Genomic DNA, 21,270 nt, shown 5'->3' on the forward strand with positions numbered 1-21,270 from the left:
CATTTCTGAAGAAGGGTCTAGGCCCGAAACGTCAGACTTCCTGCTCCTCTGATTCTGCTTGGCCTGCTGTGTTCATCCAGCTCTACAACTTGTTATATCACATAACAGACACACATTATCTATTATCAGATACAGGTTGATCCCTGGAGCTAGCACCTTTTACCTCCCTCGAGACAGGGGTGGGGTCTTGGAGTCTTGCTGTACAGCTTCTTTACCAGCAGCAGTCCATCAGCTGAGAGTAACATATGAGCAGATTGAAAGGGGCATCGAGGTGTGGGCAAAACAAGAGATGATGCAGTGGGAACAGAATAATTGGGAAATGGGGCTTGAGAAGATGATGGTTGGGTAGGCAGGTGCAGAGAGTGAAAATTTGGGCAAGTGGGGAGGAGAACAGTAAGGAAGGGGGCAGCATGGAGTAGCACTGTGGGGAATTGGGGTGGGGAGAAGAGGAGCAGTTAGAGGAAAGGGAACCAATGGACGACATGGAGATTTTGGGGAATTGGGGAGTAGTGAAGGGGAGTATAAGGGAGGGCAAAAGGGTGGCTAATCCAGGTTTCCCAATAACAAAAGGAAAGAATTAATCAGTTGACCGACTCGATCGAACTCTCTCACCTGATGCTTCTGCCTGGTCAGGTCCGATCAAGTGGCAGGATCAGGACTACCATTTATAGCTCAGAAAATCAGGATGAAACAAGATAGTGAAACACATTCATCATGTGAGACAGGTGGACGAATCATCAATGCAGCATCTCCAGTCAGGAGTATCTTTAAAAATAATAATCAAGCCCTAGGATTTCTTGCTCAGAGTGTCAATTGTAAAAGAAGCAAAGGTGCTGTTAGACCTGTATGCTATCCTGCACAGGTAACACACGATCTGCACTGTTCCAGAACTGTAAAAAGGATAGAAACACTGGGAAAATGCAAACAAGACTTATAGAGGATACAGTCTTTCAGATCCGAGAGATTGCAGTGATCAATGAGTATGAGGAGAAAGCAGAAAAGCTTCTGAGTTCGATGATCAGCCAAGATATGTTAACTGGTGGAGCAGGTGCAAAGGGCCAAATGGTTTTAATGTAGACAGCAATGACAGAAACACACCCCCTTTATTTTACCTCACTTTCACTCCATAAACAGAGGGCTTTCATTTCAAAAGGACTGAGGTGTGTATCCCAAACACCTGTTTGTATGAAAGCAATTTTAAAGTAGCAAATGCCAGACTCTCTTAGATTTAAATAAGGGCATTATTTATTTCTGATCCAAGACAGGTCTTATAAAATTGCATGCAACCACACAAGCACACACACACAAACAATACAGTAAAAGGAAAATCATGTATCTAAATGTTAAAATTAAATATGTAACCTTTCATTCAGTTGAAGATCAGAATCCAAATGGTGGAGTCGGAGTTTGCAGAGTTACTTCGAAGTTGGAGGGAAGGGTAAAATGATGAGATAGTAGTTGCGAGTGATATTAGTAGACTGAAGATTATTTAACTTTTCAACTGAATTGAAAGCAAGAATTGAGGCTCTAACCTTCAGACAGGTGTAATTGTTAGCCTGGAATCTGTTGCTTTCTTGACTGGTGGTATCAAATTGATTTAAAGGTTCAGAATGTGCGTTTAAAGTCTCTGTGATTCTAAATGAGTTCAATCAAAAATTGCTGGCCATGAATACATATTGGTGGCCATTAATGAGCTGTTTGTGTTAAGAAAGTTCCCACCCCCTGCTCAGATCTAATTAAATTACCTCAGCAGATCTTAGAATTGCTACAGTGTGGAAGCAGGCCATTCAGCCCATCAAGTTGACATCAACAATCTGAAGAGCATCCCACCCAGACCCAGCCCCTTACCCTATCATGTAACCCTTATGTTTTCCATGGCTAATTCTCCTAACCTGCTCACGATGGGTAATTTAGCATGGCCAATCCACCTAACCAAAACAACTTCAGACAGTGGAAGAAAACCAGAGCACCCAGAGGAAATTCACACAGACACAGGGAGAACGTGCAAACTCTGCACAGACAGTTGCCAGAGGATGGAATTGAACCTGGCTCCTTAGCAGTGTGAGGCAGCTGTGCTAACCATGGAGCCATTGTGCTGTCCAGTTAGACATGATTAGAAATGGTTACAAGGTGCAGGGCTGGATGAACACAGCAGGCCAAGCAGCATCATAGGAGCAGAAAGGCTGACGTTTCGGGCCTAGACCCTTCATCAGAAAAGGGGGAGGGGAAGGGGGTTCTGAAATAAATAGGGAGAGAGTGTGAGGCGGATAGAAGATGGATAGAGGAGAGGATAGGTGGAGAGGAAACAAACAGGTCGAAGAGGCGGGGATGGAGCCAGTAAAGGTGAGTGTAGGTGGGGAGTTAGGGAGGGGATAGGTCAGTCCAGGGAGGACGGACAGGTCAAGGGGGCGGGATGAGGTTAGTCAGTAGGAGATGGGGGTGCGGCTTGAGGTTGGAGGAGGGGATAGGTGGGAGGAAGAACAGGTTAGGGAGGCGGGGACGAGCTGGACTGGTTTTGGGATGCGGTAGGGGGAGGGGAGATTTTGAAGCTTGTGAGGGGACAATAGCACCCAGCCCTGCCGGGTCTTCAGCATCCCCCCAGACCTACCCCTTACTGAGGACAAACGGTCAGTCCTCAGTAAAGGGCTCACCTTTGTCCCCCTCCACCCACAGATCAACGAATACCGCTCACGCTTGGACATAGAGCAGTTTTTCCGCCGCCTCCGCCTCCACGCTTACTTCTTCAACCGTGAACCTAACCCTCCCTCTACTGACCCCTTCTCCCGCTTCCAACACACCCCCTCCTCCTGGACACCACCCCAAGGCCTCCTACCCTCCCTCGACCTCTTCATCTCCAACTGCCGTCGAGACATCAATCGCCTCAACCTCTCCACCCCTCTCATCCACTCCAACCTCTCCCCCGCAGAACATGCAGCCCTCCGCTCCCTCCGCTCCAATCCCAACCTCACCATAAAACCCGCAGACAAGGGAGGCGCAGTTGTAGTATGGCGCACTGACCTCTAAATCGCCGAGGCCAGACGCCAACTCTCCGACACCTCCTCCTACCGCCCCCTTGATCATGACCCCACCCCTGAGCACCAAACCATCATCTCCCAAACCATCCACAACCTCATCACCTCAGGTGACCTCCCACCCACGGCCTCCAACCTCATCGTTCCCCAGCCTCGCACTGCCCGCTTCTATCTCCTTCCCAAAATCCACAAACCTGAATGCCCTGGTCGACCCATTGTCTCCACCTGCTCCTGCCCCACCGAACTGATCTCCAACTATCTGGACTCCATTTTCTCCCCCTTGGTCCAGTAACTCCCTACCTATGTCTGTGACACCACCCACACCCTCCACCTCCTCCAGAACTTCCAATTCCCCGGTCCCCAACACCTCATCTTTACCATGGATGTCCAGTCCCTCTACACCTGCATTCCCCATGCACATGGGCTAAAGGCCCTCCACTTCTTCCTGTCCCGCAGGCCCGACCAGTCCCCCTCCACTGACACCCTCATCCGCTTAGCCGAATTCGTCCTCACCCTCAACAACTTCTCTTTCAATTCCTCCCACTTCCTACAGACAAAGGGGGTGGCCATGGGTACCCGCATGGGCCCAAGCTACGCCTGCCTCTTTGTAGGTTACGTGGAACAATCACTCTTCAGTACCTACACCGGCCCTAAACCCCACCTCTTCTTCCGTTACATTGATGACTGTATCGGCACCGTCTCGTGCTCCCACGAGGAGCTCGAACAGTTCATCCACTTCACCAACACCTTCCACCCCAACCTTAAGTTTACCTGGACCATCCCTAACACCTCTCTCCCCTTCCTGGACCTCTCTGTCTCCATATCGGGCAACCACCTAGAAACTGATATTCATTTCAAGCCCACCGACTCCCACAGCTACTTAGAATACTCCTCCTCCCATCCACCTTTCTGCAAAAATGCTATCCCCTATTCCCAATTCCTTTGCCTCCGCCGCATCTGCTCCCAGGATGAGGCATTCCACTCCCGTATATCTCAGTTGTCCTCGTTTTTCAAGGACTGTAACTTCCCCCCCTCAGTGGTCAAGAACGCCCTCAACCGTGTCTCCCACATCTCCCGCAACTCATCCCTCACACCCCGTCCACGCAATAAGAACCAAAAAAGAATCCCCCTTGTCCTCACGTACCACCCCACCAACCTCCGGATCCAACGCATCATCCTCCGACATTTCCGCCATCTGCAATCTGACCCCACCACCAAAGACATCTTTCCCTCCCCACCCTTATCTGCTTTCCGGAGGGACCACTCTCTCCATGACTCCCTTGTCCGCTCCACACTCCCCTCCAGCCCCATCACACCCGGCACTTTTCCCTGCAACCGCAGGAAGTGCTACACCTGCCCCCATACCTCCTCCCTCACCCCCATTCCAGGTCCCTCACCCCCATTCCCGGTCCCAAGAAGACTTTCCACATCAAGCAGATGTTCACCTGCACATCTGCCAATGTGGCATACTGCATCCGCTGTACCCGGTGTGGCCTCCTCTACATCGGGGAAACCAAGCGGAGGCTCGGGGACCGCTTTGCAGAACACCTACGCTCGGTTCGCAATAAACAACTGCACCTCCCAGTCGCGAACCATTGCAACTCCCCCTCCCATTCATCAGACGACATGTCCATCCTGGGCCTCCTGCAGTGCCACAACGATGCCACCTGAAGGTTGCAGGAACAGCAACTCATATTTCGCTTGGTAACCCTGCAGCTCAATGGTATCAATGTGGATTTCACAAGCTTCAAAATCTCCCCTCCCCCTACCGCATCCCAAAACCAGTCCAGTTCGTCCCCGCCTCCCTAACCTGTTCTTCCTCCCACCTATCCCCTCCTCCCACCTCAAGCCGCACCCCCATCTCCTACCGACTAACCTCATCCCGCCCCCTTGACCTGTCCATCCTCCCTGGACTGACCTACGCCCTCCCTAACTCCCCACCTACACTCACCTTTACTGGCTCCATCCCCGCCTCTTCGACCTGTTTGTTTCCTCTCCACCTATCCTCTCCTCTATCCATCTTCTATCCGCCTCACACTCTCTCCCTATTTATTTCAGAACCCCCTTCCCCTCCCCCTTTTCTGATGAAGGGTCTAGGCCCGAAATGTCAGCCTTTCTGCTCCTATGATGCTGCTTGGCCTGCTGTGTTCATCTAGCTCTGCACCTTGTTGTCTCGGATTCTCCAGCATCTGCAGTTCCTACTATCTCTGATTCAATTCGAAATGGTTAGACATTTTCAGCACCTTTTGTGGGCACAGTGATCAGGAGTCTGAGGGACTTTGCTTCAATATTTTGCAGCCTGCCTACACAGTAACAGGTGAGAAATCCCACAAGCATCATGAGTCTCTGCCAACTAACAACCGATGCTTCCAGAACTTTGGCTGTTTGTAAGTCATGTAATTTGTAGCAGCCATGTTAAAAGGCCTTTCAAAGTCACATTTTAAAACAAAAGCAAAGTATAATGCCTATGGACATGACAATCATGCCCTATTCCAGGAGGCCTTATCTTGTGTAATAGTCTTTTATATCACATCAAATGCCTTTTGGAAATCCAAGAGCACTCCATCTCTGGCACCCCATTATCGATGCCACCAATTCCGTTCGGAAAGCATTCTAATAAATCGGACAAACACTATATCCTTTATGTAAAAGGATGTTGACTTTATCAAATCATAGAATTGTTACATGTGCAGAAAGAAGCCATTCAGCTCAGCATGTCTGTGCTGGCTCTCCGAATGTGCATCTCACCCAGCGACACTCCCTCACCTGCTCCTGGCAACCCTGCACCTTCTCCCTTTTCAAATAACCATCTAATTCCCTTTCATAAGTCTCAATTAAACTTGCCTCTGCCAGGTGTCAGGCAATGTATTCCAGACCTGAACTACTCACTGTGTCAGGAGTTTCCTCATTTCACTATTGCTTCTTTCACCAATGACCTTAAATCAGTGTCATCTGACTCTCAGTCCTTCCACCAATGAGAACAGTTTTTCTGGTCTACTGTACTATCTGAGATGGAATTGTACTGGACAGGATGTAAAGGAGATTTACCAGGATGATGCCTGGGCTGGAGAGGTTTGGATATGAAGAGAAATTTGACAGGTTGTTTTCCTTGCAGCAGGGGAAATGTGACTGAGATTATAGAATTATGAGGGGCATAGCTCAGGTAGACAGCAAGGAACATTTTCCATTGGTGGAGGGATCAATGACAGGGGGCATGGATTTAAGGCAATGGAGGCAGGAGGGTGAGAGGGGACATGAGGAAAAATGGTTTCACCCAGAGGGTGGTGCAAATCTGGAATTCACTACCTGTAAGGGTGGTAGAGATAGAAACCCTCATAACATTTAAGAAGTATTTAGATGTACACTTGAAATACTAAGGCATATACGGCTTTGGGACAGGTCATAGAGTGATAGAGATATACAGTACGGAAACAAACCCTTCAGTCCAACTTGCCTATACTCACCAGATATCCTATATAAATTTAGTCCCATTTGCCAGCATTTGGTCTTTATCCCTCTAAACCCTTCTGTATACCCTTCCAGATGCCTTTTAATTGTTGTAATTGTGCTAGCCTCCACCACTTCCTCTGGCAGCTCATTCCATACAAAAATCACAATCTGCATGAAAAAGTTTCCTCTTAGGTCCCTTTTATGTCTTTCCCCTCTCACCATAAACCTATGCACTCTAGTTTTGGACTCCCCCACTCTGGGGAAAAGACCTTGCCTATTTACCTTATCCATTCCCCATATGATTTCATAAACCGCTATAAGGTCACCCCTCAGTCTGCAACGCTCCAGGGAAAATAGCCCCAGCCTATTCAGCCTCCCCCATAGCTCAAACCCTGCAACTCTTGCAACATCTTCATAAATCTTTTCTGAATCCTTTCAAGTGCTGGAAAATGAGATTAGAATAGAAAGTTGCATGTTTTTGACTGGCACAGACTCAGAGTGCTGAAGGGCATTTTTCTGTGCTGTAGACTTCTATGACTGTATCAGATTTGTTCCTCTGCATCATTCCCACTCATTGATTGTCTGTAGACTGTCCAGAGCACTGTGACTACACAGTTTTTTTGTTCCTCAGCTCTAGCCAAATTGATTCTATCCTTGGAGTCTCCGAAACATTATCTTCCTGCAGCATAGCAATGTTCTCTGTAACCATTACTGCCATCCTTCATCCTTTCTTTCCTTTTCTATCTTTTCTGAACACCTTACACCCAGGAATATTTAACAGCCAGTCTTGCCTACCTTAGGCCAGCTATCACATGATCATACTTCCATATGGCAATTGATGCCTGTAACTAACCAATTATATTTACTATACTCCATGCATTCACATACATGCACAGCAACTCTGATTTTGGACTTCATTTCTTTCTCTGTTATTCTGACTTCATCAATTTACTTACTATACACAGTACTGGTGTCCATTGCATCTTCTAAGTATTGTGTGAACCTGATATTCTTCTCCCCTATTCTGTCTTGGTCCCCAAACCCTGCCAGGTTAATTCAAAGACCTCCCAACAGCACTAGCAAATCATCCTGCAAAGGACTTAGTTCCAGCCCTGTTCAGGTGCATCCTGTCTAGTTTATACATGTGCCAGTTTTCACAGAATTGTTCCCAATGTTCTACAAATCTGAAGCCCTCCCTCCTGCTCCATCTTGCCAGCTGTGCATGCATCTGCTTTGTTCTCCTATTTCTGTATTCACTTGCATGTGGCACTTGGAGTAAACTGAGGATTAAGACATTTGAGGTCTTGCTTACTAACTTTCTATCTATTTCCCTCTAGGACTGCATTCTCCTTCAAACTTATGTCATTAGTACCAACATGGGCCATGTCCTCTATCCTCCAGTTGAATGTCCTGCAAAATATCATCCTGGAGTCACATCTATGGCCACAGAAATGCTGGTCTGTTCCCATAACTAACAAATCCCATATCACGATTGCTCTTCCTTTCTTCTTACCACCCTACTGTATAGCCACGCCACTCATGCTGTCATAAACATGGCACTTTCTGCACTCCCTTGAGGATCCAGTGCCCTCATCAGCTTCCAAAATAGAAAGACAATTTATGAGTGGGACCCCAGGCGATTCCTGCATGAACTGCCTGTTTCTCGAGGACTACCTAGCAGTCATCTATTCCCTTTCTGTCTCCAGGCCCTTAAGTTGCAGTGTGAACACCTGAATGCGCATGCTATTCACGTAGGTCTCAGACCCACAAATGTACCATTTTGACTCCAGCCGCTGTTTGAGATTCGAAACCCGGAACTTAAGTTTCTGCAACTGGCAGCAATTTCTGCACATGTAATCATCAAGGACACTAATACGATCAATAACTTACTACATTTTACAGAGCACACATTTTGCTCCACCAAATTGAGCTGCCATGTCTTAACTTTATTTTCCTTTTGTTAATTTTAAACAATATTGGATTACTTATCCTGCTTTACTATATTGGCCCTCACTTTCCTTTAGTCCTGGTGTTTCTCAGGTGTAGCTACTTGTTTCGAAATAATACTCTTTTCTAATCTACAGAAATTTAAAGACAGGCCATATAACAGTTTCTTAAGATAAAGCGCTTCCTCCTCACCCTTCATCAAACTACCCACTCAGACGAAGAGAAGATGTTTCCTCATATGGGGCCATCTTGAATGAGAAGCTGTAGTTGCAGGCTATAGGGTGACAGATTTAAAACAGAGATGAGGAGGATTACTTCTCTAAAGGGATGTGAATTCATGGAATTCACTACCCAGAATGTGGTTGAAGCTGGGACACTGAATAAATATAAGGAAGAGATACACACATTTTAATTAATAATGGGTTGAAGGGTTAAGGGGAGCTGACAGGAAAGTGGCGTTGAGGTCAAGATGACATCAGCCATGTAAGATTTAATGTTCTTACGTACTTCTTTCAGTATATTAAAGATGGTGTGGAAGTGCTGGTGTTGGATTGGTGTGGACAAAGTCAGAAGTCACACAACACCAGGTTATAGTCCAACAGGTTTATTTGAAATCAAAAGCTTTTGGAGCACTGCTCTCCATCAGGTGAAGTATATTAAAGTGCACCTTTCCCCTTCTGAACAGATTTCCCACTTTGAACCAAATTCCTAGATATATGTTTTTCTGTTTTATTCAGGAAAAGTCTCCCTCAAAATGTTCAGACTATTCCATGTGCTTGAATTTTGTTTACTAACCTCCTGAAAAACTTTCAAAAATCCACAGCAGAGGACAAACCCAACAGAGGGACTACACTGCTTTACAGTTGGGAGGGAATTTCCCTTGAAATCCTGAACATTGACTCCGGACCTCATGAAGTCTCATTGTATCAGGTCAAACATGGACAAGGAAACCTTCTGCTCATTATCACATAACACCTCCACCCCTGCCACCAGCTGATGAATTAGCTCTTCTTCAATGTTGAACAACACTTGGAGGAAGCACTAAGGGACTAAGGGTAGCAAGGGTGCAGGATGTATCCTGGGTTGATGTTTTCAATGTCTACCACCAAGAGTGGCTCAGCAGCACCATTACTGACTGAGCTAATCAAGTGCTAAAGGACATAGCTGCTAGACTGGATCTGCAGCAGTTGATGAGAGAACCAAAAAATCTAATTGCTTTCATCCTCACAAATCTGCCTGAGATACATCCATTCCTGACAGAATGTTATGTTACTCCACAAGCCTTTGTGGAGATGAACTTCCAACATCACATTGAGAATACTCATGATGATGTGTGCCACTGGGACAAAAATATTCCTTCTCACCTCTGTCTTAAATAGGTGACCTGTTACTCTTAGATTATGCCCTCTGGACATAGACTCTCCCACAAGGGGAAACATACTTTCCGCATCTACCGTGTCAAGTCACCTGAGAATCTTGTATGTTTCAATAAAGTCATCTCTCATACTTCAAAACTCAATGGGTACAGGCCCAACACACTCAACCTCTCATCATAAGATAGTGACTCCATATCTGGGATCAAGCTAGTGAAACATCTCTAGACTGCCTCCAATATCAGTATATCTTTCTTCAGATGAGGGGTCCAAAACTTTTCACAGTATCGTAGGTGTAGTCTAACCAATGCATTGTATAGTTCTAATAAGATTTCATTCTTTTTATACTCTATTCCCTTTGAAACAAAGACCAATATTCCAGAGATAGTAGGAACTGCCGATGCTGGAGAATCTGAGATAACAAGGTGTAGAGCTGGATGAACACAGCAGGCCAAGCAGCATCAGAGGAGCAGCATCTAGACCCTTCTTCTGATGCTATTTGGCCTGCTGTGTTCATCCAGCTCTACACCTTGTTACCAATATTCCATATGTCTTCTCTATTAACTGCTGATTGATGCACAAGGGCCCCCAAAGTCTTCTGTCTGAACATTTCTGCAGTCCTTCTCTATTTAAATAATATTCAGCTCCTCTGTTCTTCCTCCCAAAGTGAGTAACCTCACATTTTCCACACCCTCTCCAGGCAACTTTTCCTCTGAGTTGCTTGGCCGCTTGCACAGCAGCCACTCTGATGGTCCATACATGGTGATCAGTTTCAACCCCAATTACAGCACTGACTTGCAGATATGGAAGTCACTGTCATGCATGATGCTCAGAGGCCTGAGTAGCCAGTAAGAAAATTAGAGGGAACACTGCCTCGGGGGTCATTACAGATGGACAATAAATCCTGGAGTAGCCAATAACACCTATATCATCTGAACAAATGAAAAACAAAAGAAATCCACTGGCTCTTCCTTATTTATTCTTCAAGTAACATCCACAAAAATTTCCAACAGGCTTGTCAAAAATGATTTCTATTTCATAATCCATGTTGACCCTGCCCAGTCCTACCATTATTTTCAAAGTATCCTGTCAGCATTATATTCTAAAGTTTTCACTGCAACTGATGCTATGTCAACAGGCTCGCAGTTCCTGATTTTCTCTCTTCCTCCCTTCTTAGGTAGGTGGGGTTACATTTATCATCATTTAATCTGCTGTGTACATTCCAGATATAACTACTCACTCAGGTAATGCAACAGAAATCAAGTCTTACTATTCCTGGAGTCATCACAAAGGTTGAAGGTATATTTTAAGGTACTCAAAGTTCTTCAATATACCTGATGTTCAGACCTTGTTTCATGGAAAGCATGGACTAGATTTCTGTACTTAACAAGAATTTGAATTAATATTTATTATAAGTAATAAGACTATAGCTACAGGTGAATAGTTATAGACTGCCAGCATTTAAGACTACTAATTAAAATATTAACTCTCTGATAATCTTCCTCTGGTGCGCGTGCACAATCAAGGCAAGAAAGATTATGGACAGGGCATTAAAAACGAGAAAGACAATTCAGTAGTCTTTGTTACCAGGTTCTGATGCTTACAACTGTTCTGCTAGCCAGCATGTAGTTCACTTGTATTTCTCTGGATGATTCCAATGCTTAGGAAGCCACACAATGTTGTCAATTCACTCGTAAAAAGTTTCTGACTTCAGTTAAAATTCATTGCTTACTACAACTGTTGCAGGAAATGTAAACTGGTTTTCTTCAGGTTTACGGTAAGTTTTGACTGCACAAAATAGAGAGACTACTCACAAGATGGGGAGAAATGGATCATCGCTCTCTCTCTCTGTAACTTGTTCTGAGCTCCAACCTTTTCAGTTACCTCGGACCCAATCACTCAGTAGGAAAGAAGGTCCCTGTCATTGATAACTGGGCACTAATCCATACAACAATGAACTTCTTGTTGCCTGTAAAAGCTGCATCTGTACACCCCTCTGCTCAAGTCTGCAACTCAAACTTCAATTATTGCTTGTTCAAACTATTGTTTACAATACTTGCCACAGATGTCAGGTTACTTGTTTTACAAAACTGCAGCCATCCTTTCAAACACTGGTTTTAAAACAGTTCTTTCTTATTTCAGTCCATAGTTTTCTTTAGAAAAGCATACAAAGTAAAAAGACATGGTCCTTATACAAAGTGTATTGAATTTTGTAAGACGATCATCAATTTATCCACTATCTCCACAGCCCCTTCTTTAACACTCTGGGATTAGATAATTGGGTCCAGAAGATTTATCCTCTTTAGTTCCCGTAATTTATCTTGCACTACTTCTTTGCTAACAATAATATCTTGCAGTTCCTCTTTTAAACTAATCTTGAAAATCTCCATTATTTCTGGGAGATTATAATATTTTGCTTAATGAGGATAAATACAAATTATTTCTTTAGTTTTTTTCTGTCATTTCCTTATTCTCCATTATAAACTCTCGATTCTGCTTGTAATATATCCAAATTTGTTTTTCCTTTTTTTTTCCCTTCTTACAAAGCTTTAGAAGCTTTTACAGTCCATTTTACATCACTTGTTAATTTACTGTCATATTCTATTTTTGCTTTCTTAATCTTTCTCTTGGTCATCATTCACAGAATTCTAAAATGCTCCAAATCTTCAATTTAAACACTTTTCCTTCTCAATTTTATATGTCTCTTCCTTCCATATAATACAATCTTTTTTTTTTGTTAGTCATGGTTGAACACTTTGCTTGCTGTGATTTTGCACATGAGAATGGAAGCTATTTCTTGTTGCGTACCCTAAAATGCTGAATGAGAAATTATTGACTGGACTGTAACCTACATCTGACAATTTCACAGAAATGAACTTCTGTTGGCATCTATCTGCACGATTTATTTAACTACACTTACTGTTGTGTTTTTATTTGTTAATGATAGTCTGTGGAAGGCCAGTTCGATCCCTGCCACCACTCAACAAGCGAATTATTGGAGGGCGGACTGCACTCCCAGGCCTCTTCCCCTGGCAATTATTGATGGTGGTGGAGGACATGAGCCGAGTCCCAAAGGACAAGTGGTTTGGCAGCGGAGCTTTGCTCTCCAGGTCGTGGGTATTGACGGCAGCTCATGTATTACGATCACAGAGACGGGACACCATCACCATGGTACCTAGTGAATATGTCACTATCTACCTGGGGCTTCATGATGTTCGGGAGAAGGAAGCTGCTGTGAAAAGAACTGTAGAAAAAATCATTCTTCACAAAGCGTTTGATCCCAGAACTTACAACAATGACATTGCATTAGTAAAGATGAAGGACAAGGTCACTATGAATGTCTTTGTGATGCCTTTATGTCTTCCCAGTCTTCATCAGGAGGTGGAAGAACCACAGCCAAATACTCTGGGATTAGTGGCTGGCTGGGGCATTACCAACCCGAACTTGACTATGGACGATGCCACTGGTGGTGACCATGCAACACTGTCAAATATCTTACAGTATGTGAAGCTTCCAGTCACACTCCAGGCTGAGTGTAAGAGCAGCTATGAGTCACGTTCTGACAGCTACAACGTGACAGATAACATGTTCTGCGCTGGCTTTTATGAAGGTGGAAAGGACACATGTTTAGGTGACAGTGGAGGAGCGTTCATTACATACAACTCAGTCACACAGAGCTGGGTTGCTCAAGGACTGGTGTCTTGGGGCGGGCCTGAGAAATGTGGCAGTAAACGAGTTTATGGAGTTTACACCAAGATTTCCAAGTATGCAAGGTGGCTGGCTGACAAAATGAACAATTCCTCAGATTAATGCAGAGTGCATGTGAATTGCACCCTCAGAAAAATCAAACATTTCCTTTTCAAAGAAGGAATCTGCTACATTAACGTGGACTGAGTTTGTGTGATTTATATGGACTGTGTCAGGGCTCTGTGTGATTATTATGCGCTTTGACTGGGCTTTGGGTCTGGGCTCTGTCTGATCTATAGGGACTGCATCTGGGCTAAGAGTGTTTCATATGAATTTTGACTGGACTCTGTATGAACTATACGGATTAGATCTAGGCTCTGTGTGATTTAAAGGGACTGGAACAGGATTGTATGGGATATACATAGACTGAGCCTGAGCTCTGTGAGATTTACATGGACTTTGACTGGGCTCTGTGTCATTTTGCTATGGACTGTGTCTTGGCACTGTGTAAGTTTTATGGACTGGATCTAGGTGCTTTATTATTTATATTCACATTATATTGAATGTGGCAGGACAAGGTGGTTAAGTGAGGTTGTGGTAGAGGTACTGAGCTTAGTAAACTTTGCAAATGTCTGGATAGACCCATCAAGAATACTATGTCCAATCCTGGGCATTGGACTTGAGGATGGATGTTAAGTTCTTGCAGAAGGTACGAAGGAGATTTATCAGGAATAAGAGATATCACCTAGAAACGTGGACTAAATGGCCTACTCCAGCTGTCCACACCTGTCAGAATTTTATATGTTTCACCGAGATCCTCTCTCGTTCTTATAAATTCCACTGAAAATAGACCCACTCAACCTACTCTTTCCCCATACAACAAAATTGCCATCCCAGGAATCAGTCTAGTGAAACTTTGCTACGCTCCCTCTATGATAAGACATATTTTCTTAGCTAAGGAGATTGCTGAACAATGTATTCCAGGTGTGGTTTCACCAAGGCCCTGTATAGCTGCAGTAAGACATCCTCGCTCCTGCATTCAAACCCTCTTGGAATGAAGGCATCTTCTTTCCCTGCTTGCTGCACCCACATACTTGCTTTCAGTGACTGGTGTAGTAGCAACTTTTAATGACACTTTTTGAAACCAGTGTTATCATTAATTTCTTTTGGTAACTATGGTTAGGCCACTTTGCCTACAGTGTTATTTTACCAACGGGATATATAACTGATTCAATGCATGCATTTGTTCCTAAAATATTAACCATTACCTACCACTGTTAAGCCCTTTAATGACATTACCCAATCTATTACAGCCAACTCACCCCTCATGTCTTCATAGTTTCCTCTGTTTAGCTTTAGGGCCCTGTTTTCGATCATGCTACTTTACTTTCTACCTTAATGAAGAATTCTATCATGTTATGATCACCTTCTCACAGCAAGATTATTTAGTTATCCTTTCATATTGCATAAAATCAAATTTAGAAAAGCCAGCCCCTAAGTTGGTTTGTCAACATCTGGTGTAAAAGAAATCTTGTACACACTGTAGGAATTAATTTGCTTCAGTAACATTATCAATGTGGTTTGCCCAGTCTATCTTTACATTAAAATCACCCTTGATTAAAGTTGCATGCATCTCTAATTTCCTGTTTAATTCCATCTCTTAACTCACTGTAACTGCTTGGAGAGCTACAGACAACTCCTACATTCCACCCCTTGTTGCATTTTAGCTCCATCCAGACTGATTCCACATCTGAATTTCCCATGCCATTATTCTTTTGCATTTTTGCACTGATTTCATCTTTCACTAACAACACCAACCCACCTCCTTTTCCTTTTTGCCTGTCCTTCCTGAAGATTGAATACACTTGGAAGCTCATTTCTCAGCTTTGGTCACTGTGCAGCCATGTCTTTGTAATCAAAATCATATCATAATCATTCACAACTAATTGTCCTGTTAGTTCATTTGCCTTGTTGTGAATGTTTCATTATTCAGACATAGTATCCTTAGACCTTTTTTTGATATTTTAACATATGTTGTGGTCGATGGTCTTATTTGCTGGTATGGCCCTTATTTGCTCCACTTTCTAGTTTTGATTTCTACTTACTCTTGTCTACCTGCTTAGTTTTTTTTGCCCATCCTAGTTTAAATCCTCCTCCACTGTACTGGCAAATGTCCCAACGTTCAGTTACGTGCAGAGGTTATAAGAAACTAGGATGGGTTCCCTTAGAACAGACTAAACAAAATTCTTCAAAATGATGAGAGATCTTGATGGAGCCAAATGGGTCAGTAATAAGGTTATAAACTTAAAATAATTGGTGAAGTTATTTCATACAGAAGGTTTTTAAAATCTGGAATGATAGGGATGGTTACATAAGATGCCATAGCAACATTCAAAAGAAATTTGAGGAAGACAACAGAGTTTGGCAAAAACACCAGGCCGATTTAAACAGTACTAAAGGTAAAATCATCACTGCCCCACCCTCTGATTAGAGAGAGACATCTGGTGGTGGTTTAACCTCAAGGTCACCATGCGTCAGGCAAGGAGAGAGATTGAGAAGGAGGGACCTTCATGGTAACTTCAGTCAACACGAAAATTGAATATGTGCTGTTGGCATCACTCTGCATCACAAACCAGCTGTCCATCCAAATAAGCTAACTGACCCCCCAAATGTAAAAGAGCCATGACAGGAATGGCAATCTAAATGACCTTCTTATGTGCTATGAAATTTTAAAATTTTGATTTGAGTTGAGGGTGAGATGTATTCAAAATATTCCAACATTGAGTGATAAACATAGAATGTGCAGCAGTAAAACAAGGCCCAACATGAACCTCTAGATACTAAAGGATCAAAACGTGAACCTAAGTACTAAGGTCACAAAACAGCAGATGTCCTAGATAACAAAGTGTAGAGCTGGATGAACACAGCAGGCCAGGCAGCATGAGAGAAGCAGGAAAGCTGATGTTTCGGGTCTGGACCCTTGTTCAGAGATGTCCTAGAGGAGTGTGGAAAATGCAAGGGATTGCTTAAAAAAAATTAGGAGAGTGAAGAAAGGACATGATACCTCATTAACATTAAGGAAAATCCAAAGGTGTTTTATAAGAATATTGGAGGCAAGAGAATAAAGAGGAGAGAAAAAAGGCCCATTAGGGATCATAGCAGCAATCTGTGTGTAAGCCAAAGACAATGCTGAGGTTTTAGATGAGTACTTTGAACGTTTATTCACTAGAGAGAAGGACAACGTAGGATTAGAAACCAGAGAGGGGTCTTTAATATATTTGGATGAATTAGTATTGCGAGAGAGGAGGTATTAGTTTATTTGTCAAGCTTGAAAGTAGACAAATCCCCAAGCCCAGATGAGGTGCATCTCAAGCTGCTGTGGGAAGCAAAGGAGGAGATTGCAGGGATTCTGCCATTAATTTTCAAATTCTCTCTGGTTACAGGATGGGTGCCAGACGATTGGACAGTAGCTAATGTGGTAATATTATTCAAGAAATGTGGTAAGGATAAGCTAGAAAATTACAGGCCTGTCAGTCTGATATCTGTGGTAGTGAAAATATTGGAAAAATGATAAGTATACAAGTGGGGAAATCTTACTCCAACTGAACGGGGAATTTGTGAAATCCTAAACGGAATTTTGGCACCTTTATTTTTAAGCAGGAATATATTTGTACTTGAGGCAGTTCAGAAAATGTGTCCAAGGCTGATCCTTGAGATGAAGGCATTACTTATGAGGAAAGCAGCCTGCACCTACACTCATTGGAATTTCAAAAAGTTGTTTCCTGTTGAAATATGTAGGATTTTGAGTGTGTTTGACATGGTGGATGGTGGGAGAATAGTTTTCCTCATGGGAAGAATTAGAACTAGAGAGCATTAGAATGTTAGGGGCAAGAGAATAAACAGGGGAGAAAACGGCCCATTAGGGATCATAGTTGCAATCTGCATGTAAGCCAAAGAGAATGTCGAGATTTTAGATGAGTACTTTCAACCTGTATCCACTAGAGAGAAGGACAACGTACGTGTAGAAAACAGAGAGGGAGACTTTGAATCTGAGGTCTCTCACTTAGGATGGAAATTAAGAAGAAATTATCCTCTCAGAGATCCTTAGATATTCTAAATTTTCTTCTGAAAAGAGTGCAGGCTGGCTCATTGAATATACTCAGAGTTGAGCTCAAGGCCTTTTTATTCTGCAAGACAGTGAAAGGCTGTAGAGGAGCATACAGAAAGGGGGAGTTAAGGCCATAATCAGGTTAGTGATGATCTTAATGCTCATTAGAACAGACCTGAGGGGCTGAATGGCCAATACCCGCTCCATTGTTTTATATTGTTATCTTATAATCAACTGTGCTACCCTTGGAAGAAATACATTCCAGATCCCAATAACTCAATGTCACATCTAGACCTATAATGACAATAGACTTATGTCTTTTGACCTACTTGCCATTAGAAACAGTTTCTTCTTATTTACTCTGTCGAATTCCTTAACATTTTGGACACACTGTTCAATCTCCCATTTGCCTGCACTGCCCTAAGGAGAACAATCCCAACTTATCCAGACTCTCCTCATTCGTGAAATCTCTCATCCCTGGTCCTATTCTAATAAATCTCCTCTGTAACCTCTCTAATTTGTTGACATCTTCCCTGAAGTGCCTGAATGAAGCAAAATGCCTAATAAGCGATTTTTAAAAGTTCCGCATAACTTCCTTCCTTTTGAACTGTGTGAAGGGAATCAGTTAGCTCAGTTGGTTAAATGGATGCAGTGTGGTGCAAAATAAAGGTAGCTGCGTAGGTTCAATCCCCATACTGCCTGTAGCAATTCACAGTGACCTGCCTCTTCACATTGCTCATGCTTGTGGAATGATTACCCTCAAGATATACATAATCAATGTACTCAACCAATTTTCTCTCTCAGATGTATAAAGGTGTTGATGGTCCTTTGTAAACTATGGCTCCTTTCATACCTACATTAGGAAAGACATAGGTTGACTTATACATTTTAAACGCATCAAGGATTGTGGGGAGAAAGCAGAAATATGAAATCAAGATAGCGGATTAGCCATGATCATGTTGAATGGCACAGCAGGCTCAAAGGGCCAAATGGCCTGTGCCACTCCTAGTTTCTTATGTGGGCCTCAGTGATCAAAAGCAAGGATCCTGTAGGTTTTATTTTATTAACTCACCTTCTGAACCTGCCCTGCCACCTACAAAGATCAATCTATATACACCCCAGCTCTCACTTTTCGAGTACCACCCCCTGGAAAACCAGATCATTTAACCGTCCATTCTTCCTGCACAAATATATTGTTTTTCATTTCTCCACATTCAATTTCATCTCTCTTGTGCCCATTTAACCAATTGAAGTGGCCTGAAGTCTGTCACTGTCGTACTTTTACTACATTTCTGATATTTTTGTGAGGTGAAAATTTTGAAATTATTCTTTGCACAGTTCAAGAGAATGAACTTTGGGTTTTCTTTTATGTTAGATTTTAACTTGTTCTCTCTATCCATCTTTATCCTTGGGTTTCCTGCATAATGAGACTGACAATTACCACAAACCACCTTTTCTATCTCATTTTACTCTCTAGCCTGTTGAAGTGATGAAAAGATTCAATAGGGTGGACATAGGGAAAATGTTTCTCCTTGTGGGAGAAAAGAATTAGGAGCTATGAATGTAAAATAATCACACAAATCTAATTGTGAATTCAGGAGAAAACTCTGGGGGGATTTAGTTATAGTTATTTAGTTATAATGCCATGAAATGTCAAGGAGCAATGGTTGGATTTTCACTTGTTGGAGATTATCATTGCCTGGTACTTGTGTGGCAATGAATACTACTTGCTACTTTTCAGCCCAAGTTGGGATATTGCCCTGGTCTTGCTGCATTTGGTTATGGACTGCTTCAGTATCCGAGAAAAATGAATGGTGCTGAACATTGTGCAATCATCAGCAGACATGCCCAATTCTGACCTCCTGAAGGAGGGAAGGTCATTGATTAAGGAGCTGAAGATGGTTAGGCCTAGGACATGACCCTGAGGAACTCCTGCAGTAATATCCTGCAGCTCAGGTGACTTACCTCCAAAACCACAAACATCTTCCTTTATGTCTGGTATAACACCAAGCAGTGAACTGTTTCTCCCTTGATTCCCATTGTCTCTAGTTTTGTTAGGGATCCTTGATGCCAAACACAGTCGACTACAAGATGTTGACTTTGTTAAGTTGGGAAGGTGGGGGAACCAGATAATCTGCACTCCCAATAAAATTCACTACTTTTCTGCAGAGTGACCACTAACTAAAAACACTGTTCAACTGATCCACTGACTGAAATACTGTTCCACAGCGTAGCCACTAACTGTAATACAGTCTCACAGAGAGACTGCTGACTGAAGTATTGTCCCATAGAATGACCACTAACTGAAATACTGTCACACAAAGTTACGACTGACTGAAATACAGTTCAACTGACTCTTTTGATTGAAATACTATCCTACAGAGTGACCACTGACTGAAATATTGTCCCAAAGAGTGACCACTGACTGAAATACTCTCACAGAATGTCCATTCACTGAGATACTGGCCCATAGATTGATCACTGACTGAAATCCGTGGACCTGAAGACCAACATCTTAAGGTTCTGAAGGAGATGGCTTAAATGATATTGGGTCCAGTGCTGTGATCTTCCAAAGTTTCCCACTTTCTGAAAAAGTTTCGACTGATACGCTAGCAGTAAATGTAGCTCAACAGGGCTAGGAAACAGAGACTAATAGTTCAGTTAATGTGAGAACAGGAATCAGGAAATTGTTGGAATCTGCTGTTAAGAAGGGTGTTAACAGGGCATGTTGATGATAGTCAAGTGATTTGGCAGTCAGCTTATTTTCTCAAAGTTATATTGTGTTTGATAAATTTATTTCTGTTTTATTGTGGTTAATAAATGGGAAGCAGTAAATGCTGTGTATTTCAATTCCTGCAAGGCATTTGATAAGTTGTCACATAAAATGTTATGAGATAAGATAATGGCTCATGGATTTGGGTGACACATTAGTACTGCAACAGGAAACTAAGAGTGGACTTAAAGCATTTTCAAGCTGGCAGATTTTAGCAAACGGAGCACTCAGGCCACAGCTATTTACAATCCACATGAATGACTCAGAAAAGGTAACATATCTAAATTTGCTGGCAACACAAAGCTGGTGGGAATGTAAGCTGTGGGGAGATCACAAAGAGCTTGCACAGAGGTCATAGAATCAACACAGCACAGAACCAGACTCTTTGGTCCAACTTGTCCATGCTGACCAATTTTCCCAAATTAAACTAGTCCCACTTACCTATGTTTGGCCAATATCCCTCTAAACCTTTCCTTTCATGCACCTGTCCAAATGTCTTTTAAATGCTGTAACTGTACCTGCATCTACTACTTCCTCTGGCAGCTCATTCGACATATAAACCACTCTCTGTATGGAAAAGTTGCCCCTCAGATTCATTTTAAATCTTTCTTAAAAATATGCCCTCTGGTTTTGAATTCCCCTATTCTAGGGAAAAGACGTTTGATGTTCACCTTATCTTTGTCCTTCATGATTTTATAAACGTCTATAAGGTCAACCTTCAACCTTCTGTGGAAAATGTCCCAGCCGATCCAGCTTCTCCTTATAACTCAAACCCTCCAGTTTAAGTAAGAAGCAAACTAGCAGATGGGCTATAATGTGAAAAAGTATATGCCTTGATCTTAAAAACAGAAAATGTGAAACTTGTAATGAATGTTGATGCTAGGAGAGACTTGGGTAAAC

General features: G+C 42.9%; 1 protein-coding gene across 1 annotated transcript in view; it reads left to right on the plus strand.

Annotated features, from left to right (window-relative positions):
* The window catches only part of masp1 (MBL associated serine protease 1), a 97,121-nt gene extending 83,508 nt beyond the window's left edge, over positions 1-13,613 (plus strand). The window contains exons 10-11 of the mRNA XM_048604548.1: positions 863-1,048; positions 12,750-13,613. Coding sequence (XP_048460505.1) covers positions 863-1,048; positions 12,750-13,612 — 1,049 coding nt within the window. The 3' untranslated portion in view covers position 13,613. The remainder of the gene's footprint in view (positions 1-862; positions 1,049-12,749) is intronic.
* The last annotated feature ends 7,657 nt before the right edge of the window (positions 13,614-21,270 follow it).

The sequence above is a fragment of the Rhincodon typus genome, chromosome 13 (genome assembly GCF_021869965.1).
Source record: "Rhincodon typus isolate 14 chromosome 13, sRhiTyp1.1, whole genome shotgun sequence".
Lineage (NCBI taxonomy): Eukaryota > Metazoa > Chordata > Chondrichthyes > Orectolobiformes > Rhincodontidae > Rhincodon > Rhincodon typus.